We start from the raw sequence: 26,473 nt of genomic DNA, 5'->3' as shown, positions 1-26,473 counted from the left end.
AGTAATTGATGTGTTATGTAGCAATAAAACAAGACTCACTTCAATAGCATGATAAGTATCATATCAGTTAGTAAGAAAAGTTCAGTTTGTATAAGCATTACATATAGGTTCTTCCTAATAATAGTCGTTTGGTCATGAGAAACACTAGACTCTTTTTACTAAATTCAATATATTTTTTAAACTTTTTTTACCATTTTTTATATAAATCCTGTTGTTAAACAACAAAAACTCTACAAACCTAGAAAAATTACCAAAATTTGCTCAAAAGTCTAAATCAATGATGTATATTTAATCTTATTATTGCGGGACCAAACCAAGAATAAATATCAGCATTTAATTACAATGTCTCGGTAATTTAGGCTTTTGGTTAAACAATGCTCATGAGACACTTTATATATCTAAGAAAGGGAAATTACATCCCAATGAGACATAATTTTTTTATTTACACAAATATAAAGGGGTGCTAGTAACACTTGAACCCCCACAACTTTTCACCTACACTCTACCACAGAATGAATTGCATCCCAATATTTTTTTGTAATTTTTTTCTCCGTTCCAATAGGTTATAATTCCCCATATAAGAAAAGGTAAAAAATAAAAATAAAAAAAAGTTAAATGGCATCAGAGTCATAACTCCAATTTATGGAGGTTGTCTCTATTATTTTTTTGTAGTTTAATCCTTCTTTGCATTATTTAAGCAGCAGCTAGCCAGCCACAACTTATCCAAAAGCAAGGTCTCCTAAATCAAGAATGGGTTCCAAAGCTCTCTTCTTTTTCTTTGCCATCTTTTCTTTCTCACTAGTAACATCAGCTTTTGCAGAAAATGAAGAAGCTAATGACCCAGCAGGTCTTGTTATGAACTTCTACAAAGATTCATGTCCTCAAGCTGAAGACATCATCAAAGAACAAGTTAAGCTTCTCTACAAGCGCCACAAGAACACTGCTTTCTCTTGGCTCAGAAACATCTTCCATGACTGTGCTGTTCAGGTACATATACACACATATAATTCACTCTCTCAACTCTTCTCTCTCTCTCTCTCTCTCTCTCTCTCTCTCTCTCTCTTTATGTGATTTATATATAGATGCTTTTGGGTGTGTTTATATGTAGTCATGTGATGCTTCACTACTGCTGGACTCAACAAGAAGGAGCTTATCTGAGAAGGAGACTGACAGGAGCTTTGGACTAAGGAACTTTAGGTACCTTGACACCATCAAAGAAGCTGTGGAGAGAGAGTGCCCTGGAGTTGTTTCTTGTGCAGATATCCTTGTTTTGTCTGGTAGAGATGGCATTGTTTCGGTAACTCAATTTCTTTAATATATTTAGTTTATATTTCAATTTTCACCTCATACCCTTACTGGGTTCTCTTGATTTTCTGTGTTTTTCTCACAAACTGTTCTTTATAATAGATCTGAAATGCAGGTACATTGTTCATCTTAATTTGTTCTTTGCATGTGTATATATACACTAGATCAGTAGATCTACACCAATTGTAGTGGGTTTCAAGAGAAAACTCCGCATTCCTCTGTTTTATCCTTTATTAAGCTAACAAAACAGGGGGATTTGGGAGGAGAGACTCTGTTTCCTTCTATTCTCTCTCTAAATCACCCTATCCAAACAGGATGTAATGAGTTGTTGCAGGATTTTACTCAATTTGGAAGCATATACTAATTTTGATCATGTTTCGACACTTGCTTTTACACAGCTTGGAGGGCCTTACATCCCTCTAAAGACCGGAAGAAGAGATGGGAGGAAGAGCAGAGCAGAAGTGCTAGAGCAATACCTACCAGATCACAATGAGAGCATGTCAGTTGTACTAGAGAGGTTTGGATCTATTGGTATTGACACCCCCGGAGTTGTTGCCTTGCTAGGTATACCACATCTCTCATCATATTATTGTACCACCATACACATACTCAACCACCAATAGCTCATTAGAATTAATTTCTATCAACCCCTATTGAAAACAAATCTTAATAAAATCATTTCTAAAAATAACCTTTTATGATATTTTTTACATATCGCTAAAAATTAATAATTGGTAACTTTTTTATCACAATTTTTATAAATTGTCGCTAAGACATATAATTAGTTACGTTTTTTTGTGCTGAAAGTTGAAAATTAGTGATTTTTTTGGTGATAATTTTTTAAATTGTCGCTAAAATTTATAATTAGTGACATTTTTTATAACAAAATTTTCAAACTGTTGATAAAAATTAACAAGTAGTGATGTTTTTTAATAGTATTTGATGAAAAATATCATTAATTATCGTATAATCTATTGGACAATAAATCTATCTATTACGACCTACATGTAAAACATGAAATTTTAATACACTAAGGCCTCGTTTGGGAGCAGGCTAATTTAGTAACTTTTTGACTATTTAGCTAAAATATGAACTAAAAAAAACTAGTATGTTTGGGATATTTTTTGACTTTTTACGAAAAGATGTGCAAAAAGTAGAGAGAAAATAGAATCTTTGACTTTTGGTATAGATGGTTGGTTTTTTAATTTTTTTAGTGACTTTTTGACTTTTTGGCTAAAAAAATCACTTGCCAAACGAGACCTAAAAGCCTACAATATCACAATGTGTTTGGTTTAAATTTTTTGGATTAAGTTTTTTGAAAACTAAGTTTTTTGGTTTTCGTATTTTTTTGTTTTTAATGAATATTTTTAAAATTTTAAACTTTTTTTTTATTTTTTTAGATGCACCTTATTTAGATGTATCTAAAGTAAAAAATTTATGAAAAAATATTTTAAAAATTAATAAATACATAAAAATATAAATAGTGTACTGAATTCTTGTAATTTTTTTTTGTATTTTTGGTATTTAGTGAATTTTTTAAAAAATTCACAAATTTTTTACTTTTTAAGTATATTTATGTTAAGTATGTCTAAAAATTTTAAAAAATGCTTAAAATATTAAAAAAAAATTAATAAAAATAAAAAAATACGAAAAACAAGAAAGTAGAATTTTCTGAAAAATATTTTTGGAAAACTCTAACCAAGCAAAGTGAAATACTTTCAGAAAGAAAATATCTAAATATAACGAATCTGTATAATTTGAAGACATTATTAGTTAATATTATATTTACATATGTAAATTAGAGATTGGCTTATCAAGTAATTCAAGCTTGGGTTTGAACTCGATCAAGTAATTCAATAGTCAAGATTGCGACCCCTCAGCATTTTGTGACAAACAAAGGCACAGTTGTTTATGCACTCACATGCCTAGTCGGTATAACTGAAATGTCGTTATCTCAAATTTTGGGACTCCTCTGCTCAGTCCAAACAGTAAGAATAATGTTTGGTGGCCCGAATTCTGTGGCTCGAATGGCCTGAATTCTGTAAAACGACGTCGTTTTGAGTGTTTCGAGCCATTCGAGCCATGTAGTTTCGGTCCACCAACCATTGCTGAAACAGTAATGGGAGACCAGCCCTCTATAAATTTTAGAAGAGCAGAGCTTATAGTCCAATGTAAATTGGCCTGTCCAGTTCACCAAACTTTGATAATTCAGTCTGCTCATTTGTAAGTTTCTATGGGTAGATTGTCTACGAAAAAAATCAGATTAATCTAATAATTGTAGCCATATTTCTTTTTACATTCGTCTTGAAAAAAAAATTAAAAAATAGATAATTTATTTTTAAAACCATTTTTGTTGTCCATTAGACTTATAAAATGAGCAAATCACTGTAGCAGTATCGTGCCCGTGGTAGCCCCCCCAGGTCCAGTCCACATTTATATTCCTATGCTCATAATTATAGGAGCATTGGGTGTATTGACAATTGCATAGACAATCCGGCAGGCGTGCCTAAAGTTATGTGATTTTACTCTTGTTGCTCTCAATAGGTGCTCACAGTGTGGGTCGAACCCACTGTGTCAAATTGGTTCACCGATTGTACCCAGAGGTGGACCCTGTGCTTAACCCTGACCATGTTGAGCACATGCTCCACAAGTGCCCGGACTCGATCCCCGACCCGAAAGCAGTCCAATATGTGAGGAATGACAGGGGCACACCCATGGTACTAGACAACAACTACTACAGAAACATATTGGACAACAAAGGGTTGTTGATAGTGGATCACCAACTAGCCACAGACAAGAGGACTAAGCCTTATGTGAAGAAAATGGCAAAGAGCCAAGACTACTTCTTCAAGGAGTTTGGAAGAGCCATCACTATTCTGTCTGAGAACAACCCTCTCACTGGCACTCAGGGTGAGATCAGATTGCAATGCAATGTTGCCAACAAGCACCACTAGATGAAGAAGCTTTGTGAATCACTAAGTCTCACTCTCATTATGCGAAGAGAGTGAAGAAGAGTGACTAAATAAGATGGTTATTTATTTTTATTTTTATTTTTCTAAATGGGGGGTTTGCTTTTTGGAGAAGCGTTATGTATTCAGAAAAACTATTCAGAAAATTGTTCAAAATTTGAAATATGCGGTCTTGTTGTAGGGTCACACCTATAATGAATCTGATCCGTAAATTTTAAATCATGAGCACTTTTCTAAGTTTTTTTTGGATATGTAATAGTGTTGCTGAATGGGTTGAAGATGGTGGTGACAATGTCGGTAGTATGTAATGTTTTCATTGTAGTTTTCTCCTTGTGATGTTAATGTTGGCATGGATGTATCTAAGGATGGTGGTGATTGTGTGTAAAGCTTGAATTGTAATGATGAAAGTTGATGATGATTCATGCCTGTAATGCACTCTCTTTCATGATGTTAATAGTGAGGGCTCCATATTGTATTGAAATAAATGAAAAAGACGCATCTTGCATCAAAGTAAGAGAAATGACAACAAAGAAATTAGATATGTGAAGGAGAAGATGCCCATGTGAAGGAGATGCCCTTACATGAGCAAATATGACTTTATGCATATTTATGCATTAATCAATATCTTTTGGTAGGTAGAGAATTATATATATTGAAATCCAGACAAAGAGATAAAGAGTAGCATAGAGTGGGGCCATATCCTCTTTCTGAATCTTCTACTTCAAGCTTCTCTATCACTTGATTCAGTCAAAATGATCGAATCGTGCGGTGGAGATGAGTCTTGGGATAGGGCGTTTGGTTGGATCGTGTGATGGAGAAGAGCTTTGAAACGCGAGATCCCTTTGAAGTTGTGAGCAAGAGACAGAAGAGACTGTGAGAGAGGGACTTCTGCAATAATTCATTAACTCAAACTTGATGATTAAGCCCAAATGGACGATGGTGGATATATAGACGTGGCCTACCATATGAACTTGATTGGGGTGTATGAATTATGGTATTATCATGATTTGGCGTATGGAAGAAAACAACTTTGTTGTTTAGCTTGAATTGTTTGAACATGCATCTTGACTACTTGTTTTAGATTTTAACTTTTTGAAATTTATGGTACTTGATAGTTGAACATCATTGCACCATTAAAAAGAAGAGAGATACTGTAGCATCTTTTCCAAAAGAGTGACTTCATTTTGAATCAACCAAAGGCTTCAACAACAGATATCTGAGGTATACTGGTGTCTACCATCACAAAAAATGTGAGCTGATAAAAGGTTGATAAAAGGTTAATGATATCCGATCAATTTGAATTTTTACAGATATGTTCTACTTGATATATTCTAAAAAGTGAACGATTTGGATTATCAAAGCGGGTCTCTTAATGGGCCCATATGAGGGTACAACAGTAACTGTTGTGCCGAGAGAATAACAACCACCCCATTTCCTGACAAAACTAACACGGAAACCAGTTACAGAATGGAATTTTTTTGAAGTGGGCCCTATCAGAAAATTCTGTAAAATCTTGTCCATTCATATATATGTTTTGTTCCTCTATTTGCAAATCGAAAGTGATCAACACACCTTTTTTTTTCTTCTATTTTTTTTTTTTTTTTTTTTTATAATAGTAGGTATATCATAAGTTTTATACCAAAAAATAGATATTATAGTGAGGCTCATTACACACCCAGAAACAACACACCCTTCGAGGAGAGAAAAAAAAAACATGCCTAGCTTCTACACAAAAATCTAACAAGTAAATTAACATATAAAGAAAATCCAAAAACTAGGCCGAGCAACAATCAACGGACACGTTTACAATTTCATAGGAGTCTTACAACTTGATTCTTAGACTTGATAGAGAGGCTAACCTCTTGAGCAAATTTAAGATTAGCAATTCTTTCAAGAAACTTTTTCTTGTTTTGCACCTTTGAAGATGGGTTTGTCCATGGAACAATGAATGTTCCATCCGAATGGGATTGAGGAACTCCTTTGGAACATGAAGATCGTCTAGGGGCTAACACATTTATATTACCTACATCCCTTACAATTTCTTTCTCTTCCTTTGAAGCCTCTTCATTTGGAATATTTTTTTAGGGGTTACTCACTTTCAAAGAGGAGCAATTCGCATTAAGCACGCTCTTAAAATTCGGAATATTTTTTTAGGGGATACTCATTTTCAAAGAGGAGCAATTCGCATTAAGCACACTCTTAAAATTCGCATGAAAAGAAACCTCCTCAATGGCTACACAAGTATTGAGAATATCAAATGCATACAATGAAGATGGAGGAGGTATAGGAACAAAGTTACCCATAGGAGCATCAACGACATCCTTGCCTTTTTTTCTTTTTCACTTCAACCCATTCACTTGGCTTGCCTCCCTCCTTCATCTCGGCCACTACTTTGGCCTTCCACTCTTGTTTGAGTTTACTAGGAGCTTGAGTTTTCGGTTTACTTGGACACAAATTTGTAGCATGACCAAATATTTTGCATTCTCCACACACTTGGGGTTTCCAAGGAATTTCTACTTTGATTTTGAACAGTTCTCCATATCCTAAGTTTACAACAAAGGAGGGTGGAATCTCTTTAGTAGCTTCTATCTCATTATAAATTCTAGCAAATGTTAACCGGCTATGATTTTGAGTAAATTTATCAAGGTACAACGGATTACCGATAAAACTTGCTATGTAACTCAATCCCTCCTTAGTCCAAAGTTCAAGCGGCACATTGAAAAATTTTACCCATATCGGCACACTTGAGAAGACATTTTTAGCAAGGGTTCATACCAGGGTGCCATTTTTTGATAACAATCAATTTGCTCCCAATATAATAAGACCCCTCATCAAGAATGGACTTTAAAGTTTCTTCATTTTTAATCTTGAATACAAAGTAGCCATTACTAACGTTACAACCTCTTCAACATTTTCCCTCCAGAACTTGTAGGCCCAAGTCTTCACTTGGAAGAAGGACAATTTTCTATCAATAAAATAACCCACAAGAGCATGTTCCCATTGCTTAAACCCAATTTTAAAGATTTCCAATGGGATTTGAAATTGATTGTTCTCATAACCCTCCGAGTATCTCTTGAGGCTTTTAACTACTTTCTTCTTAGCAATCTCAGGTTTAAATAAACCACTCCAAGGCATAGAGATCACATTATGGGAAGAAGACTTACCCAATCCATTGGAACTATGGCTTTGGATCATTTCTGTTTCAGTCTGATAGGATAAGTCCGTAGGAGCCACACCCACCAACCTCTCTACACATGACATCTGAACCTGAGCATACCCTTTTGCCTCATTGCAGTCTTGCACATTTGTAGTTGGGGTACTTCCCTTTGGTGATCAGCACACCTTGTTAATGGCAATGACTAACCTTTTATACTTGGATTAAAGAGAACAAAGAAACCTTGATCAATCTAATTTTTTACAAGATATTGGGAATGTCTTTCATATGAATTTGCTCTACAAATGCCATCATAAACTTCTCAATTCCTTATTAAACTGACACGAGATATTCAAGCTCACTGCTACAAGATTAACGTAGTTGCTGAGAAGAGACATAGAAATGCATGAAGTTGCATTACTCAAAGCTTGTTCTTTCCTGTGTTGGCTCTGTACTGCTTGAACTACTCACCGAGTCACTGTCAGATTTTTTCAAGGCTCCATCATTCGTCTCCCGGACTTCAGACACCTTTGGGATTAAAGTATGACTGTAATAAGGCTGTGGATGGACAGGGATGTAATTCCCGGTAGGAGGAAAAGACCGGTAACCATACGAAGATGATGGGTAAGGACAAGGAGGAAATGCATTAGTGGGTGGCCAATACAGCATGGGCACAAAAGAATTTGCAGGGTGTGGAGGTGGAAACATAGGATATGAAGTTTGGTTTCGGTAGGAGATGCAATGATGACCAGTATTACTGACCACGGGGTTAGAAACTGTTGCATGAGTTTGAATTGAGGTATACCCCATTAACCCAAATTGTGTCGTAAATGCAGAACTTGATGGATTAGACTGTTGAATTGAGGGTTTCTGCGAGTTATGGGGCTTGATTACTGGATTTGTGTGTTTCTTGCCTTTTGATTTTGCTGGAATTCGCTTCCCAGTTAGCTGATGAGGATTGGAACAAGCCTCCTGAAATATCAAGAACATGAAGCTACCACTCAGAAACTATCGCCAATTGAAATTAGAAGTGCTCTCAAGGCTTGAACGCAATAAATTAATTTTCAAAATAGAGACTAGTCATGGTTTTGGGGAGCAGTCATTAACAACCCATTCTTCAATCTCGTGGAGCAATTTATAGCGAATTCATTGGGCAACAAAAATGTAGATTATGAACCGGGCAACATAAGTTTCTTGAGGTTTCTAGATTTACACGGGAACAGATTAAGACAATAGCAGATCAAAAGAAGCTCAACAAATTGAGAGATCTTACAGTATCACAAGCCAATGGATGCGAAAGAAATAATTCCTCCCCCTCAGTATCGTCATCTGTCCTGAAATAAGAAGATCAAGAAGCATACTAAGAGTCGTGAGAAAATGGAGAACAAGCCACAAAAGTTTTAAACTGACAACCAATTCAGACATCTCTCACGTATTGTTAAGAACAAATGAAGTTCTTTTGTATGTCAATCCCATTTGATCAATAAAAATGGCTTGTTTACTATATGTTACCACTTCATTATTGGTATGAATTGTTAATATTATGAAGGCTCAAGCAAATGCATAGAAGTACTCTAAAAATAGAATTACATTGATAATCTCACAATTGAGCTTGCCAACAAGAATGCTCTGCTGCCAGTTCGAACTTTTAATAATCCTTGTCCAACAAGCATGAAATGTTATTTACCTGTAATACTTTTGAAGGAGGTCCAAGTTTCTGTATTTGGTTTCCTTCTGAACCTGATCATCAGGAAAACCAGCCATGAACAAAAGTGCGATACCCAAGGCCTTGAAGAAGAAACTTCCACTTCGAATGTGGACAAGCGTTGCCATTTGACACATAACGGGTCCAAAAGATTTCAGCTTGTTTCTTCCCATGCGCTGCCTGACATATCTGCAACAATTCAATTAGAAAAACTTCAATCCCTAAAAATCTGCAAGATCAACTTTCTTAATGGAATAGAACCTTTTATAACTGAGTGACTCCCAGCTTTGTTTAGATTAGCATTTCAATATAAAGGTAATATGGAAACATACAAAAACAAGCTTTTTCTATGATAATGGAAAAATAAAAAAAATATGAGAGCATGAATGTATGATCAAATGCATGAAAAGATAATGGAAACAGTACTCACTCATTTTGGGGAAGATTTCTTGTCCTTCCTCCATACTTAATGCACAGAAATAAGCATGATGGGCAGCTAGCATCGGATGGACGCATAGCTTTCTCCTCTTCAAGTATTTGAACAGGACATAATGTCGGGTTCTGTCGGTTAGGATAGAAGACCTTCCTTCGGACACCAGGATTCTCATATAGAACGTGCTCCTGAATAGATTTTAAATTGGTTAAGAGCTAATTGAGCTTAATGCAGAGCAGAAAACAGTTGTTGAATGGGCATTTTGATGTCATAAGGGGTCAAATCATATTATACATCACTTCAGGCTTCAGCACACAGGTTGGCATTAACACATTGTCACTAAGAAAAATAGAGTTTCATTTTTAATAATTCTAAAATGCCTTTGTTTCAGGTAAGCATTATGAATGATAAGCCAATTCAAATGCTATAAAACATAGTGAACTCATTCCACATCCGATACAAGAACGAGACTCATCCAATCTCCACTGACATCCAAAGGATTCATTATTCAATTTCCCATGGATTTGTCACATGATATAAAACCAGTATTCTTGATATGAGAAATTGCAGAGATGATATGTTATCCACTCATGCTATAGCAAGTATATTTAATGATACATTTGGAACTAGTATAACCAAGGAATTCCCTTAATAGCTAGAAATAAAAGCTAAGAAGATTTAGTCAGAAGAATCATGTCTATCCATACAAAACCACATAACATGAGGCTGCACACTAATTTGGTCCAATAACAATAAAGATATGTCCATTCCAATCTGGAAGACAGGAAGGTCTTTGGAGATTGGAAATACAGGAGTTTAGGACTTGATTTGGTTTTAGATAGTCATACCTATAAGTGTTTTTTTATCTAAAATGACCTACTAATATCTTCATTTCTTTGTATTGCTTGACTTAAAGAACACAAGAAATTGGAACAAGAAAATAAAATAAAAATAAAGACAACTGCAGACAGATGATGATACTGCAAATGATAGTAAGCGATGATAGAAACTTTGTCAGTAAACTAGTATCAAGATTTAATTTAAGTAATGGGTGTGAAATTAACTAGTTTACCCCGGGATTCTCTGAAGACACGTACGGCTCGCCCTTCTGTAAAATGCTAAAATGATTGAAGTCTAATTCATACATCTCTTCACACCCATGCCTTATGCCAAGAGATGCAAAAACTATGATTTTCCTAATGGTGTGAGACTGAGCATTTTTCAATTGAAGCACTTCTGATTCAAGTATCCACTTAACTTCCTTTGGACAGAAAGCAACCTTTGGGGACTTTTTCTGCATTGACATTCTCCCCGGAGTAGGTATTTGTAATGACACCTGATACTCTCCAATCAATTTGGATTCCTTCCTATCATGTTCTTTTAGTTCCCTATTGTTATTGATGGGTTTTATATCATGTGCTAAACTATGTTTTATGATATCCTTGTGCAATTCTTGACTCTCAAGTGGATATTTTGGCTCGACATGACCACTAGAGAAACTTTCCAAGTATGGTGAATGTATTTTCTTGTCGAGACCTTCTTCTGGAAGATGTTCTAGTTCAGTAGAATTTTTTTCATTTTCTCCTTTTTCCTTATCTCTATTATCAATATCGCTGTCATAATCATCAACGTATTCATCATCTTCATCATCACTATCATCTGTATTATCACAATCAGCAACAGAATCACCATTTTTCAATTTCTCATGATGGAGAAACTGGGAGTCATCCATGCTCATCCAGTTGACTATGAAGTTCTCTAGATTTGTTTCTCTTGGTGACATGCATCGAGTGTCATGCTTTGTCTGCAAGGTTTTGCTGTTTCCATCTTCAATTTTTTGGGTACTAAATCCTGCCTTTTGGCTCTTGAATTTCTTGAAGCTTCTTTTCTTTGCACTGGGATAGTTACCCTGGAAGAGATAACGTAAGAACTGACATTAATGATGTTGACCAATATGAGCAATGCAAAAGATTGTGGAAATTGTGCCTTATTCCAAGAAATTGTGTTTTAATAATTCCTTGAAATTTCAGACTGATGTGTTGCAGTTTATGAGTAGTTTATGAGCATATATAGAAAATAAATGCTAACAGAAAAATACAAATATAAGAGTAATCTACTTCCAAATTGTCTTCAGAGATGACACAGTGCATGGACATGGTTATTCGGCTATTTCTAGTTTCTAAACTACACATATAGCCCAACATCAGTATAGAAAAATTTGAAATGATTTAGTGTCACATGCATTTAAAATGTGGGAACGGTTTTACTATTTTCTACCAGAGTGAGTGAAAACAAAAATTGCATTCATTTTCTCAGTGTTATGATCATCCTACTTATATTTTCTCTGATCTTATTTTCATGAATGCGGCATTCAATCTTTTAATCCCTCTAATTGAACAAATAAATTGAGAGTATTATGTCTTCTATCTAACCATAGCTTGCTGATTAATATAGGTTATTTGCTTCATTTTATCCTATGTTCTCATGGTTATGGTAACCATATCAGCTCTTGCTAATCCGGCAAAGACTCAAAAACTACCAATAAGTAAATATAAACTTTTTTCAGATTAGGATATTCATCACTAAATAATGAAGACAATCATCAAATTGAACCCATAATTTGCATATAAGAACCCAAGAAAAAAAACAAAAACAAAAATGATTAATACCGTATCTAGATGCTGAAACTGAATCATTATCAGAGCAACCAAAGAGTTAAATACATTTTAAGAAACTGAGGGGATAAAAAAACAAATATGAAGCAGGAAATCGTACTTGTCCATTTGAGAGTAGAGAGTTGTTATCTCTCTTTAGTATTTGAGCTTCAAGTATTGATATCCTCTCTATAAGCTCTGCATTCTTCTGTCTTTCCCTCTGTAGCTCAGCTGAAATCTCTGCAACAATATTCACACTCTCTCCTTTCACTTCTTCCTCAATACCACAGAATGCAGAATCATTGACCAAGCTAGGACAGGACTGAAGCTCCACCATTGAAGTACACTACTACTTTTTTTAAAAAAGTACATATATATATATATTTCAAATTCTGTTGCTTTAATCCAAAACTCAATTAACACCCACAAGCCAAAACCTCAAAAGGGAACTTCCAAGATGAGAAATTTGTGGAGGTATCAAAGACCCATGAAGCAAAGGTACAAGGTGTCCCGTCAAATAAAAGAGTTCAAGACACCTCAATACAAATTTCAAGGTCATTAGTTAATCAATAAGTTTACAGATACATAAATTAATTATAGAACCAACTACAGACCCTTTCATTAGTTCTCATCCATTTATTTTTGTGTACGTAGTATTTTTGTACATTAGACATATTAAAAGAAAAATATTGAAATTTACCCAATTGTACAATTTTATAATTGAGGACTCAAGTATATAGTTTTATAGTTGAGGGATGAAGTGATATTCAGTGATAATTAAAGATTGCCCGTCTAATTAATCCAAAAGAAAAAGGGAAAAATGAAAAATAAAATCACAGTATAATCAGTTTTTAATCCAGTGACTAAAGTTTGTTTTTGACACTCTCACTCTGTTTGGGAATGTAGGAGAAAAAATAAAAGAAAGGTTTTACGTAAGATATGAGAGAAAAGAAGAAAAAATATAATAATTTCTCTCCTATCTTGTTTTGTTAAACTACATAAAATAAATAAATAATTTCATGTCGTATTATCAAAATAACTTTTTATAGGTGTTAGTTCTTTAATTTCTTCTATATTTAAGGGACAGCTGGGCATTATATGAAGAAATTGAAATTTGGTGGTTTGTTTTTCTCCCCCAATCACTTCATTTTGGAGAGATTCAAAAAGATGGTTATAACAAAAATGGGCTTCTTTCAATTTTTTCTCATCTCACTCAATTTCTCTTGGATTTTGATCCTCTCCATAATGGAAAGATTCCATTTATGAAATAGAAATTAAAATTTATAATTAGTTTAAATTAAAAAAGATCATTACACTCACCGTTAAATCATATAACAGAACCTCTCCATTACAAATATGTATTTGAGAGAATCACTATCCATTTCTCTCCTCGTTATTTACCCAAAAATGTAATACGAACTAGATAAATGCATTTCTTTTCTTTTATTCCCAAATCAGTAAATCCAAACACAGTTCTAATAGAAAATGGGATTTGAACCAAGACAATCTGGCTTATAAAAAGCTTCTTATAGTTCTTGAAATTACCAAGACAAATGAATCAATCACTGTATAGTTGATAATCTCATGATCTCACAGTTCCATTTAAATACAAGGGTCACATTACATTGTTGTTAATAACAACAATATAGTGTGGGTTGGGTTGACACCCCAACAATCAGAAGATTAAGAGCATCCTAGGCTACTCAATACTATTATTATACATGTCGTTGTTGTTGTTTCATGTTTTAAATATTATAAATAGTTACCAAAACTTCTTTAATAAGACAAACAATGAGGCCTCAATTAGGGGTAACTGGTAAGGCCAGCTGCCAGTATAGAGTAGTGCTAATTGTTCCCCATTAACCTAACCCAATTCTTGTCCACAGGGGATGGTGTCCTCATGATGTCCTAAACATGATAAGAAGGCTAAGTTTGGCTATCCTAAATAAGTACACATTTTTTATCTTTTTATCTTTTTTTCATCACATCATCTCTCTACTTTTCTGTACATCTTTTCATAAAAAGACAAAAAGTGCACTTATTTAGGTCATCCTAAACAACCCCGAAACAAGTCATGCATGCCCTTATAATTCTAAAATAAATGTATTTAATGTAATGGGTACAGGTGTTCCAGTTATACCCAGAATATGTGGGTGTCCAATTACACTCCTATAACTATTAACTAATGTTCAAATTTTAGATCCATAAAACCATCCTAAGTGTTGTTCTTGTTGAAATGAAGATGAAACGAATTAATCATTTCATTAGAATATCCATTCTCACATTCAGTTTACTAAAAACTAATGAAAAATAAATTATAAATAAAAATCATCATTTACCGTTATAAATCAATGATCATTGAAAGTAATTATTATGATAACCCAAAATATAGAATTTAGGGTAAATTACACTGACCTCCCCTGAGGTTTCTATCAAATACAGTGACCTGCCCTGTAGTTTTAATAATTACAGTAACTTTCTATACTTTACCTGACATCCTCCAGATTCTCCCCTTCTGTCAAATTCAAACAAACGGCGTTACTTTTTCTATAGTAAATGACCTTATTACCCTTCCTTTTAAAATATTAAAAAATATTTTTGGATTGGAGGACAGGTTTGGAAGAAACAAACCGCGTTTGAAACAGTATTTTTGGATTTATTTTTTTAAAATATTGAAAAATGTTTAAGAAAATTTTATTTTTTTTATTTTAAATATTTTATTTCATTGTGTAAATATTTTAATTTTTTAAATTTTAATATTTCAAGCTTAAAACACAATTCCATACTCATATTGTAACCAAACACATAACTCAAAACTCAATTAAAAAATTATTTTCAAACCTCATAAACAAACACATAAGTCGAAACTCTACACTACTTTCAAAACTCTACACTCAAATCATAACTAAACACATAACAAAAAAAATTAAAATATTTATAAAATAAAATAAAATATTTATAATAAAAATTATATATTTAAAATAAAAAACAATTTTTTTAATTTTTTAATATTTAAAAAATATATTTAAAAGGGAAAATTAGACTAAGGTCATTTTCCCATTTTTAGTAATGGAAGAGATCCATAATATTATATTTTGATGTCTAAGGTCCCTAAACCCATACCCGTATATCAGATCAAAAAAATTTGACACTCTCTCTCTCTTTTTGATCTTCATTCTATCCAAACTAAACCCTCTTTCTTTGTGCACATTTCTTTCTCTCTGCTTCTTTCTCCTCTCTCGGTCTTCATCTCTAACGCCGCCGGCTTCACCTTTGCCTTTGTCTCTACCACGCCGTCGTCGGAATATCGTGATCTAAGCTGGACCACAACAATCTGAGCCTCGAGCAGTGTAGAATTTGCAAACATTTCCAGAGATCAGAAGATTGAAGTCAAGAATGTGTCTTCTTCGAATCCAAATACTGAAATTTCAAATGTCGCCGAGGACTTGGCTGTAACAACCCTCGCCACTGTTTACCGTTAAACTACCGATTACTGCTAAACTGAGACTGATTATGAAAAGTAATTGAACTGATTGAAATACTGAACTGACTGACTGAAATCTGAAACTGATTGATTGACTGTATCTGTTTAAATGCGTTATCTATCTGTTTGACTGTTTGATTATCTGTTTATGTTTTCGTGTTTAAACTGCAATTGAAGGCCTTATCGGCGGCCGAACTAGAAATTGATTAGTGTTTCGTGATCAGTAGAATTTATGTGATTTTATGGTATATTTATCTGAAAACTGATTTGGTATGATTAAATTAGATTAAAGTAGGTTAAATTGCATTGTTGACTTAATTACTATTTTGCCATTGTGAGTGGCCACTATCTAAGACCACCTTTGAGCCTCATTACACCTAGATCAAACATTTGCTCAGCTTATTTCCCTTGTTCTTGCCGACCAAGAGAGTTAGAGTGAGAGAAAGTGAGTTCCTCTTTGATAGTTGCTTGTAGACTTGGAGATTTTAGAAGATAATTGTGAATTTGAGCTCCTACACCTTATAATTCAAGACTTAGGTAAGGATTTCACCGTTTCATTGATGTATTTAAGATTGTTCTTGCATGGTTCTTGAGCCTCTAGAGAGCTAAGTCATGTCTTAGTCTAATAATGTTGAATTAGAGCTCATTCCATGCATGCATGTTGGTATTGTTGAGTTTTAAGTTGATTTCATGGATAATTATTGCATGCTTGTACAAGTTCTAGCTAAGGTTCATGAAACCATCATGTTTTTGAAAGATTTGGTTTATTAGAGCATGTATTGAAGCTTTGAATTGATTAAAAACTCATGTATGTTCATTTGAATTGTTGTTCATGAAAATTGGTTTGAATTGAACACCCTTGGGCTTTGATTTTACAATTGAGCTTTGAAATCATGTTAAATTATGAGTTTTGGATGTTTTCTGGAAAATTGGCCCAAGAGGATCGAAATTTATACATTTGAACTTGGTTTTGAGCTTGAAGTTCAAATCTGGAATTTCCAGGATTTGGACACACGCTCGAGCGGGGTGACTGGCGCTCGAGCGTGGAAATCGTGCTCCCAGCATTTTGTTCTGTTTTTAAGTCAGCTCGAGCGAGGTAATTTACGCTTGAGCGGGACCTTGAGTTTAACGCTCGAGCGGGTGTCGAGCGCCCAATCGAGCGTGAATTTTACCTATCCAGCACTTTCGACTGTTTTGAAGTACGCTCGAGCGGTTGAGTCTGCGCTCGAGCGGAAACCTTTGTCTGCATGTCCGCTCGAGCGGATTAACCTACGCTCGAGCGGGACTCCTGTTTTCTGAAAATGCTTTTAAAGTGCATCTTTGCATCCTCATTTCATCCTAGGTATTCTTAGGCCTAGTTTAAGGCACCTTAATGAGGATATAGATGCAGAACCACACCAAGGCAAATTAGGGATTAAATTATTGTCTTTCCCAACTGTGTAGCTTAGTGTGTGTTCAATCTGTAAACTGTGTAGGGTTGGCGACTGGGGACGCGCTCTAGCTTTACTGTAGCCCAGAACTCTGTGAGTAACAATTGTGTAAAGATATGTTCAAAATGATTATCTTCTGAACACTTGAACTGTACTGCTTTCTGAACTGACACTGTTAATTGAATGAATGTATGTCCTATATTCTGAACTGTATTGTGGCATCCTTAGCAACTACTGTTTACTGTTACTGTTACAGAGACCTCTGTCGGTTCCCTTGTTGGAACCACTACTGTTTACTGATTGATGGCCATCATTTACTGTTCGGTCTTTTAAGACCTACTGTTTACTGTACTGTTATGCTAATGGATGTACCACATATGACTGAATGACTGATATACTGAATTAACGAACTGGTTTCATTACTGTAAGGACATTCATTCTTAACCTCTTTACGCATTATGTTATTCACTGGGCTTTAGCTCACTGCTCATATATATATGCAGGTGTACAGGCACCAGACCGTAGCTAAAAGCATCGGGGTAAACTCCAGTTTTGTCGAGCCAACCTATGTGCCTCACTGCGAGGTTCCGATCCTGTCAAGCTATGGCTTAGGGGTGTTTTAATTTCCCTCGTTTGTCTCTGTAACTGTTTTGTAAACTGTATAGACTGTTACTGTACTGTTTAATAGGGATTAGGTCCCTGAACTGAATGATTGTATATATGTACATACTGTTTTGTCACTGACTGCATATATGTATGAAAAGTCTTTTTGGCATACAGACTGTCACAACTCATTGGACATTGTTTATTTACTGTGTTGGCTTCCGACAGGCTCATGTACTCTATTTTACTGTTCTACTGTTAAGCAGGCCTTCGGTAATCTCAGATTACTGGCCGGTTACGGTGCTAAACCCATAGGGGCAGGTTTGGGTCGTGACATTGGCCTAACAAGTTTTCTGGTTCTGAACCTCTTTGCTCTACAAATGACATATGTATCCAGTTGGGGTTCTGGGACTGCAAATCATGCAGAAACAAAAAGCAACTTTCTCAATATATACATAGCATGCAAGTACAAAGCTTTCTCATGCCAATAGCTTTCTGTTTCTTTATTTACTTTGATGAATGTCATATTATCAACAAAAAATGAGACATCCAAGATCCCAAATTTATATTACAGATTTTTTAATTGAAAGGTGAACAGACATGAAAGTAATATCAATTATGTTGTTCAAATCATGTCAAGTATGTGAGCAAATTACATTGAATTTTCTCTAGACTGTGTGATTTTTCTCTGGACTGTGTAAATTTTCATTGAATGTGTGAATTTTCTCTAGACTGTGAATTTTCTCTAGATGTGTGCATTTTCTCTAGATCATTACGCTTTTTTTCCCAAAATCTACAGATGACATATGTGTCTAGCTAGGATTCTAGGACTGCAAATCATGCAGAAACAAAAAACAACTTTCTCAATATATACATAGCATGTAGGTACAAAGCTTTCTCATGCCAATAGCTTTCTGCTTCTTTATTTACTTTGATGAATTTCATATTATCTACAAAAAATCAGACACCCAAGACCCAAATTTATATTGCAGATTTTTTAATTGAAAGGTGAACAGATATGAAAGAAATATCAATCATGTCAAGTATGTGAGGAAATCAGATTGAATTTTCTCTGGACTGTGTGAGTTTTCTTTGGACTATGTAAATTTTCTTTGGACTATGAATTTTCTCTGGGCTTGTGAATTTTTTCTGGATGTATGAATTTTCTCTGGATCATTATTCTTTTTTTTCCAAAATCTAATACTTTGGATTCTACAATCAGTAGGACAATCAGAAGTATATTGATCACTGTAGAACCGTAGTCTGAGCAGAATTCTAAGCCACAATAAATTTATGTATTTAAAAAAACAAAACAAAACAAACTAAAAATAATCTGTTTTATTACTTGTAGTGCTTGAAGAAATTCTTGTTCAAGCTCGCCCAATGACTTCTTCTCTTTCTTGTGTGTCAACCACCACATCTTGTTAGACTTGACCTGCAAGGAGCATTGGGATTACCAAACAAAATTTTGATGGCAACCCGCCATGAAAATATATTTATAAGAGAACATATAAAATGTACGATGATGCAGCGTTTCCTGGATTGTGTGAATTTTCTCTTAACTATCTGAATTTTCTCTGGATGTCTAAATTTTCTTTGGACAATCTGAATTTTCATTGGATGTTTAAATTTTCTCTAGATTTCTGGAGAGAATTTCTCTGAGATGTCCAGAGAAATTCTCTAGATTGATGTTGAGGAACCTTAGACATTATGAAAATATTGGGTGTCATTTATATTATAAAATCTTAATATCAGGGACCTTAAAAAAACCCCTATTTAAAATTAAAAAAAAAAATACAACACAGAAATGTATGAAATATATTGCACATTAAAATAAATAAAAAAATATTTAAAATATAAAATATTTACCTTAAAAAAATAAATTCAAAAAAATTCAAAACTTATAACCAAACAAATTTTTTCTTTTCAAAACTCATAACTTAAAATACCACTCCACACTCAAATCATGATTTTAAAAATAATTTTAAAAAATAAAAGAATTTTTTTTAAAAAAAATTCTTTTAAAGTAGAGTTTTGGAAAAAGTTTGGTTTTGAGTTTTGAAAAGAGTTTTGAATTGAATTTTAAGTTTGTGTTTAGTTATAAGTTTTGAAAATAATTTTTGAATTGAGTTTTGAGTAAAAACATGTTTCGAAAAATAATTTTTTTTAGAAACATGTTATGATTTTTTTTGTAGAAAACATGTTTGGTTCTCTTTTAGAATCACAATTCCAATTAGAAATTTTCAAAAATCTTTTCAAAACTCATAGAGTCTTAACTAAATACACAACTCAAAACTCAATTAAAAAATTATTTTCAAAACTCATAACCAAGCACAAACTTAAAAAAATACAAACTTATGTTAAATATATTTTTTAAATATTAAAAAAATTAAAAATTTTATTTTTTTATTTTAAATATATAGTTTTTATTTTAAATATTTTATTTTATATTATAAATATATTTTTAAATATTTTAATTTTTTTGTTATGTGTTTGGTTATGATTTGAGTGGAGAGTTTTGAAAATAGTGTGAAGTTTCGAGTTATGATTTTGGTTGAGGTTTGAAAATAATTTTTAAATTGAGTTTTGAGTTATGTATTTGGTTACGATCTGAGTGTGAAGTTGTGTTTTGAGTTTAAAATATTAAAATTAAAAAAAATATTTACAAAATAAAATAAAATATTTAAAAATATTTCAATAAAAATTATATATTTAAAATAAAAAAATAATTTTTTTAAAAACATTTTTTAATATTTTTAAAAAATAAATCTAAAAATGTTTTTTCAAACACTGTTTGTTTCTTCTAAATCCGTCCTCTAATCCAAAAATATTTTTTAATATTTTAAAAGGAAGGGTAATAAGGTCATTTATTATAAAAAAGGAACATTGTTTGTTCTAATTTGACAGAAGGGAGAAATTTGGAGAATGTCAGGTAAAATAGCGAAAGTTATTGTAATTATTGAAACTACAAAAGGGACTCCTGTATTTGTCAAAAATCTCAAAAGAAGTCAGTAGAATTTACCCTAGAATTTACAGTCATGACAATTACCAACTTGCAGTCCAATTTTCTTTTTCTTTTTTTTTTTTTTTTTTTCATGCCTTCAAGTTGAGAATGGATCTCCTTAAATTTTTACTTAAAACAATGTTAGATATTACTGAATTTTTCACTATTTTATATCACTTAAGATGTATGATAACATATTATTTACCTTCATTATTTCCACAGTAGCAGGCTTCTCTCTACTCTATCAATAGATTCGACGGTGTAGTTTGTCTTCTCTGGGTCCATCTCGGGCTTAGCTTTGTAAGGAGTCGTTGGGATGTTGGCTAATTTAGTTTTTTTTTTTTTGGCTAAATTAGTTATAAAAAGATAAAATAGATTAAAAAATTAGAAGATAAAATGTCACATTTAAATCAAAATTATTTTATTTATTTTCTTACAAAAGTTATAAAAGCCATAAAAGGCAACCCAAACGAACTTTTTAGCCTAGACTAAAAAAAATAATAATAAGGTAAACTACCAATAGGTCCTAATAGTTGGCCTTAATTCCTATCAAATTCTATTGAAAATAAGTCTTAATAAAATTGTCGCTAAAAATAATTTTTTTGTGACAATTTTTAATATATGCAGCTAAAAATTGACAATTAGTAACTTTTTTTGTCATAATTTTTATAAATTATCGTTAAAATTTATAATTCGTGACATTTTTTTATGAATTTTTTTTTTCCATAAGTCCTATTAGATAATAAATCTACTTATTAGGACCTACACGTAAGTACCCCATAAAAATAGTCATAAAGCTAAACGAAGTCTAATTAAAATATTCAATTTGTAAGGCTCATCGACAAAATCATCAATGGATGGTATGATTTAAAAATAAATCGTTTATTTTTTTACATGATTGTGTGATTCGATCATGTAAATACCAATGCTCAATCAATTTAATTTTTTATGACTGATTTTTTAGACAAAATTAATAAGAACGATTTAAATTACCAAACGCATGTGGATGCACAAAAGGCAAACTAAATCACCTAAGTCCATTTGGAGACAAACCTTACTTATTTGGTGACAAACCAATCAAAAGAATCAATGTAGGTGATAACACAAAATGGTGACAAAAAGAATTAATGAAAAATTTAAAAATATAAGGACTAATCACATAATCAGATAAAACTTTCTTACGCGGGATGAGTCTCATATTGATATGTGAAAATTATATTCAATTTTATAATTAATTTCAATACAACTAGAAGAACTGAAAGTTGATGGTATATATCATATTTCTTTGGATAAATTATACAAATAGTCCCTATAATTTGGGATTTGTGTCATTTTGAACCCTAACTTTTCAATTGTGACACATTTGACTCTGAATTTTGAATCTTGTTCCAAATAAGGACAATTGAACATATCATTAGATTTTTCAAGGGTAAAATTGTCAATTTGATAAAATATAAACTAATTTCACAAAAATAAATGTCAAACAAATATTTTTGAATTTTTAAAAATTATTTCTACCCACTAAAATAAAATTATGTAAAATTGATAAATCTTTTAGACATTTTTTTATTTTTTTTACCAAATTAATTTTTATTATGTGTTTGGATGATGATCATGTAAAATTAATTTAAAAAAATTAATCATGTAATTTTTATTAATTTATCATTGGTGGATAAAAATAATTTTTAAAAAATTAAAAATATTTTTTTGACATTTATTTTTGTCAAATTAGTTTTATATTTTTTCAAATTAGTTTATATTTTATCAAATTAACGATTTTATCCTTGAAAAATCTAATAATATTTTCAATTGTCCTTATTTGGAACAAGATTCAAAATTTAAGGTCAAATATATTATAATTAAAAAGTCAGGGACCAAAGTGACACAAGTCCAAAACTATAGGAGCTACTAATGTAATTAACCCTATTTCTTTTACATAATACCCTTTCCTTCTCTAGAGCTTCCACCACGGTTGCCAAAAGTTAGAGTTAATGGTTTACAAAAAGAAATAGTTCTCTTAATTCACACAGCAGGTAATTCTATTTTTTCAATAATTTGTTAGTTATATGAATGAAAAATGATAGTATTATATGGTAATTATTCAGTAATCCCGGTGTATAGACATGTGGTATTTCATAGCATTGTGATTGATGGAGAAGGTGGGTAGGTGGGATATTGTGTTGGGTGATTGAGAAACATGAAGGGACATATTGAACTAAGATGTTTATTTATCTTTGTATTTTTACCATCTATATTAAGGCCTCGTTTGGGATGTTACTAAATTAGCCAATTAGTCAAAAAGTTACTAAATTAACCAATTAGCCAATTAGTCATACCAAAAAGTCAACAATTACGGCTTCTCTCTACTTTTTGCACAGCTTTTCGTAATTAGTCAAAAAATCATCCCAAACATACAAGTTTTTTTTACCTACCTTTTTAGCCAATTAACCAAAAAATTATTAAATTAGCTTGTTCCCAAACGAGACCTAAGTTTTTAATAAAATTAAAAGGGAGATCAATATAATTATACTAAAATTATAATACTTGTTACATTTTTTTTTTCTAAACTTTAAGAAATTCAGTTCAATTTATCAATAAAAAAAATAAAAAAAAATATTGAAATTTGTTGTCTGTCAGTGTCTTGACTGCCGAGTCCATAAACCCTTTTCCTAGGTATAAATAAATAAAATGAGTGCACACGTGCATGTAATATACTTAATATGGGAATACAAATGCATAAAAATAGAATACAAGCTCACGTGCAGTGGTAACTTAAATGGTTGTCTCTAATGTCAAATTGTGTATCAGAAAGAATATGATGCCTAAAAACTTTGGATTCCATCCTTTTAATTTTAAACTAATAAATCCGACTCACCTGCCTACTCTTTATTTTTAACAAAATGGTTGTCCCCTCATTGGTTGAAATGACATAAAAGCCCTTGATTATGGCAAGAGGTTAATGCATTATCATTGGGGTCTTTAAGTCTTTTTACTTGGCCCAAAATCACAGCTTTAAATTAGTCTTAAAAAGGGTTCTATGGAAAATGTGCTAGTAAAGATAAAGGAGTCCCATAATGAGTGCACACACCTTCATTGATTCACTGTCTTTCCCTTTTCTTATTTTTTTAAAGATATATAATAATATTGTTTAAAACCCTAATTGGACCAAAGGATTGCAAGTGGGATTAGTGCATTTCTTTTTCTTTTTTTTTTTTTCTTTTTTTTTTTTGGTGCTTCGGAAAAGTGCATTGGTGCATTTCAATGCTTAAGATATGTGTATATTGATTAGCTTCACATGATGTGATCTATACTTCAAAAAATATGTCGAATTCGTATCGGGTATTTATCGACGTATGATATTTCGTATGGTATTTTTATATACGTATCGGATACACAAAAAATATATTCAAATTTTTTCTTTTACATTTTTAGCGTATCCAGACATATCTTGTAGATACTCAAGTCATACCGTAGCTCAATTGAAACCATATTTTTTTTCTACTATAGAGATAAAACTCTTTTCACTAGACTTCTTTTTTATTTTTAGTTTTATACTTAGCATAACTTAAAATTAAACTATAATTTGTAAGTTATTTAATATATTGACATTTAATTTTGATTTATACTTTTACTTTTGGTATTAAATATTAATTATAGGTTGGATCTTAACAAATTAAACTATTTAATTAATTTTTACATTACTCTAAATTAAAAATAAATATTTTTTTTACAAGCGTATCAAACCGTACCCGTACCCGTATTCTTTTTTTTTTATTTTTTATTTTACTATATCAATGTACCCGTATTGTACCGATATCAATACTCGTATCCATACCTGTGCTTTCATATATTGTGATGTTCATGTCTTCAAGTAGCTTTCAAGTAAATAGAAGAAAAATATACGTGAAGATGGATTTGTTTTCTCTATTGATGTTGAGAGGGTAATTTGTGAACAAATTGGGCCGAGCTAAGGAAGGGCCTTCTTTGTAAGTTGGGCCGCACAAATGAGCCGGGGTAAAGGGTTGACATAGCCCGGTCTTAGAGCTAACGAGTTGGACCCAGGTGAAGTTGGACCGGGCTAAGCATCGCGCATAGAAACGCCGAGCGAAGGTCGTCATTGGGTATGGTTCGATCAGTCTTAAGTAAATAGCTCGGTTGGAGTATGCCAAACCGAGGTACAAGCGGTGAAGGGAAGACCCGAGCTAGGCAGAGCTCGGTCTAACCTGCCACTTGAGCATGGCAATACTAGCTCGGTCGTTTGGTCATACCACCGAGCTAGACCCATCTCACTTGGTTTATGTAGTGAGGGGGGTGTGAAAAGATAAGCATTATCTTTCAGGAGTGTGATTCCTAGGAGAATTCTACATGGAGGAATAAGAGTCATACTAGGATTGTGCTATGCGGAACCCATAAAAGCTCACAATCTAACCTATGTAGAGGTAACACACAACTTTGATTCTCAAATACACAGAGTCTTTTGTCTATTTGTCTATTTTGCTGACTTAAGCATCGGAGAGGTATCCGGTACACACCCGCCAGCTAGCTCACGTTTGTGTTTTCAGGGAGTAAAGCGACGACGTTTAGAGAAGTGCAGGCTTGATTAACAGGATCATACAAGAAGATTATTTCATACTCGTACAGATGTTGACTAATCTAGTTGAAATTGAGCATTTGTTAAGATTATGCATATTTTGCTTCAACTCAATTCGTCTTGTTTCAACTAGATTCGCCAGCTTGACAATTATTTTCCTTTATCAATGTTGATGTAAAGAAATGAAGTTTTTTTTATGTGCCATGATGAAAAGGGTTGGGATAAACCGTACACGAGTCATTTTGGGTTCGACCAGTCCTAGTATTTCCCCTACTTAATTGAAATTTGTGATTTACAGATGATTGTAAGTATTTTACTCTACAAAAGCGAGTCCAATGTAACTTTGCCTTAGGAAGGTTCCTCGGCATCTGTGAGTGAGTGAGTGAGTGAGTGAGAGGGACAGAGAGAAGGGTTCCTGGTCATGAACTACTGATCTAAACATCACTAAGGGTTGGTTTGGGAAGTGTGTTGGCTTTTTTGGCTATTTTAGCCTAGACTAAAAAGTTTGGTTTAGAAATGACTTTTTGACTTTTTGATTTTTTTGATTTTTTTTTGTGAGAGAAGAGTGTAATGATTATGGGTTGGATGTGATGTTTTGTTTGTTGTGGCTAAAATAGCCTATTTTGTCTTTTGTAACTATTTTAGCCACAAACCATCTTGCCAAACAGACCCTAACCAAGTTTCATGGTCCAATGAGCATTTGGAACCTTTCTTTCCTAAAATTAGTTTTCCAAACCATCCTTGTAGTCTGTTATTAGGTAGCAAATAAAAAAGACATTTTTTTGATTTTATTAATCTTGAGAAAGTATATGATAGAGTGAATCGGGATATAATCTGGTAGATGTTAGAGCAGAAAATGGTGACAAAATATTATATTGATGTGATTAGGGATATGTATGAAAGTGTTGTAACCACTATTAAATCGTTGGCTAGAAAGATTAGTGAATTTTCAATTACTATAGGATTACACGAAGGATCAATCTTAAATCCTTATTTTTTTGCTTTAGTTATGGATGAGTTGACGAAAAACATTCAGGTTGATGTGTCATGATGTATGTTTTTTGCAAATAATATTGTGTTAATGGATGATACTAGACTAGAGAAAAAGTTAACACTAAATTGGAGACTTGGCGAGAAGCAT

The 26,473-nt window shown here is 32.8% G+C and overlaps 2 protein-coding genes across 2 annotated transcripts; one reads left to right on the top strand and one right to left on the bottom strand.

The window, feature by feature from the left end:
• Positions 1-230: 230 nt before the first annotated feature.
• LOC114274880 (peroxidase 42) lies at positions 231-4,705 on the top strand. Its single transcript, XM_028216862.2, has 4 exons — positions 231-987; positions 1,109-1,297; positions 1,704-1,869; positions 3,850-4,705. The coding sequence occupies exons 1-4, from the start codon at positions 751-753 to the stop codon at positions 4,257-4,259; spliced, it is 1,002 nt and encodes a 333-aa protein (XP_028072663.1). The 5' UTR covers positions 231-750; the 3' UTR covers positions 4,260-4,705.
• A 2,915-nt stretch (positions 4,706-7,620) lies between these two features.
• On the bottom strand, positions 7,621-12,219 carry LOC114274881 (uncharacterized). Its single transcript, XM_028216863.2, has 5 exons — positions 10,639-12,219; positions 9,564-9,754; positions 9,116-9,322; positions 8,702-8,762; positions 7,621-8,400 (listed from the first exon to the last, which is right to left on the bottom strand). Exons 1-5 carry the CDS (start codon positions 11,347-11,349, stop codon positions 7,846-7,848), a joined length of 1,725 nt encoding a protein of 574 aa, XP_028072664.2. The 5' UTR covers positions 11,350-12,219; the 3' UTR covers positions 7,621-7,845.
• Between the last annotated feature and the right edge of the window lie 14,254 nt (positions 12,220-26,473).

Source organism: Camellia sinensis, chromosome 9 (assembly GCF_055761805.1).
Source record: "Camellia sinensis isolate YWXY chromosome 9, ASM5576180v1, whole genome shotgun sequence".
In the NCBI taxonomy this organism is placed as follows: Eukaryota; Viridiplantae; Streptophyta; class Magnoliopsida; order Ericales; family Theaceae; genus Camellia; species Camellia sinensis.
This window is presented reverse-complemented; position numbering and strand designations above follow the sequence as displayed.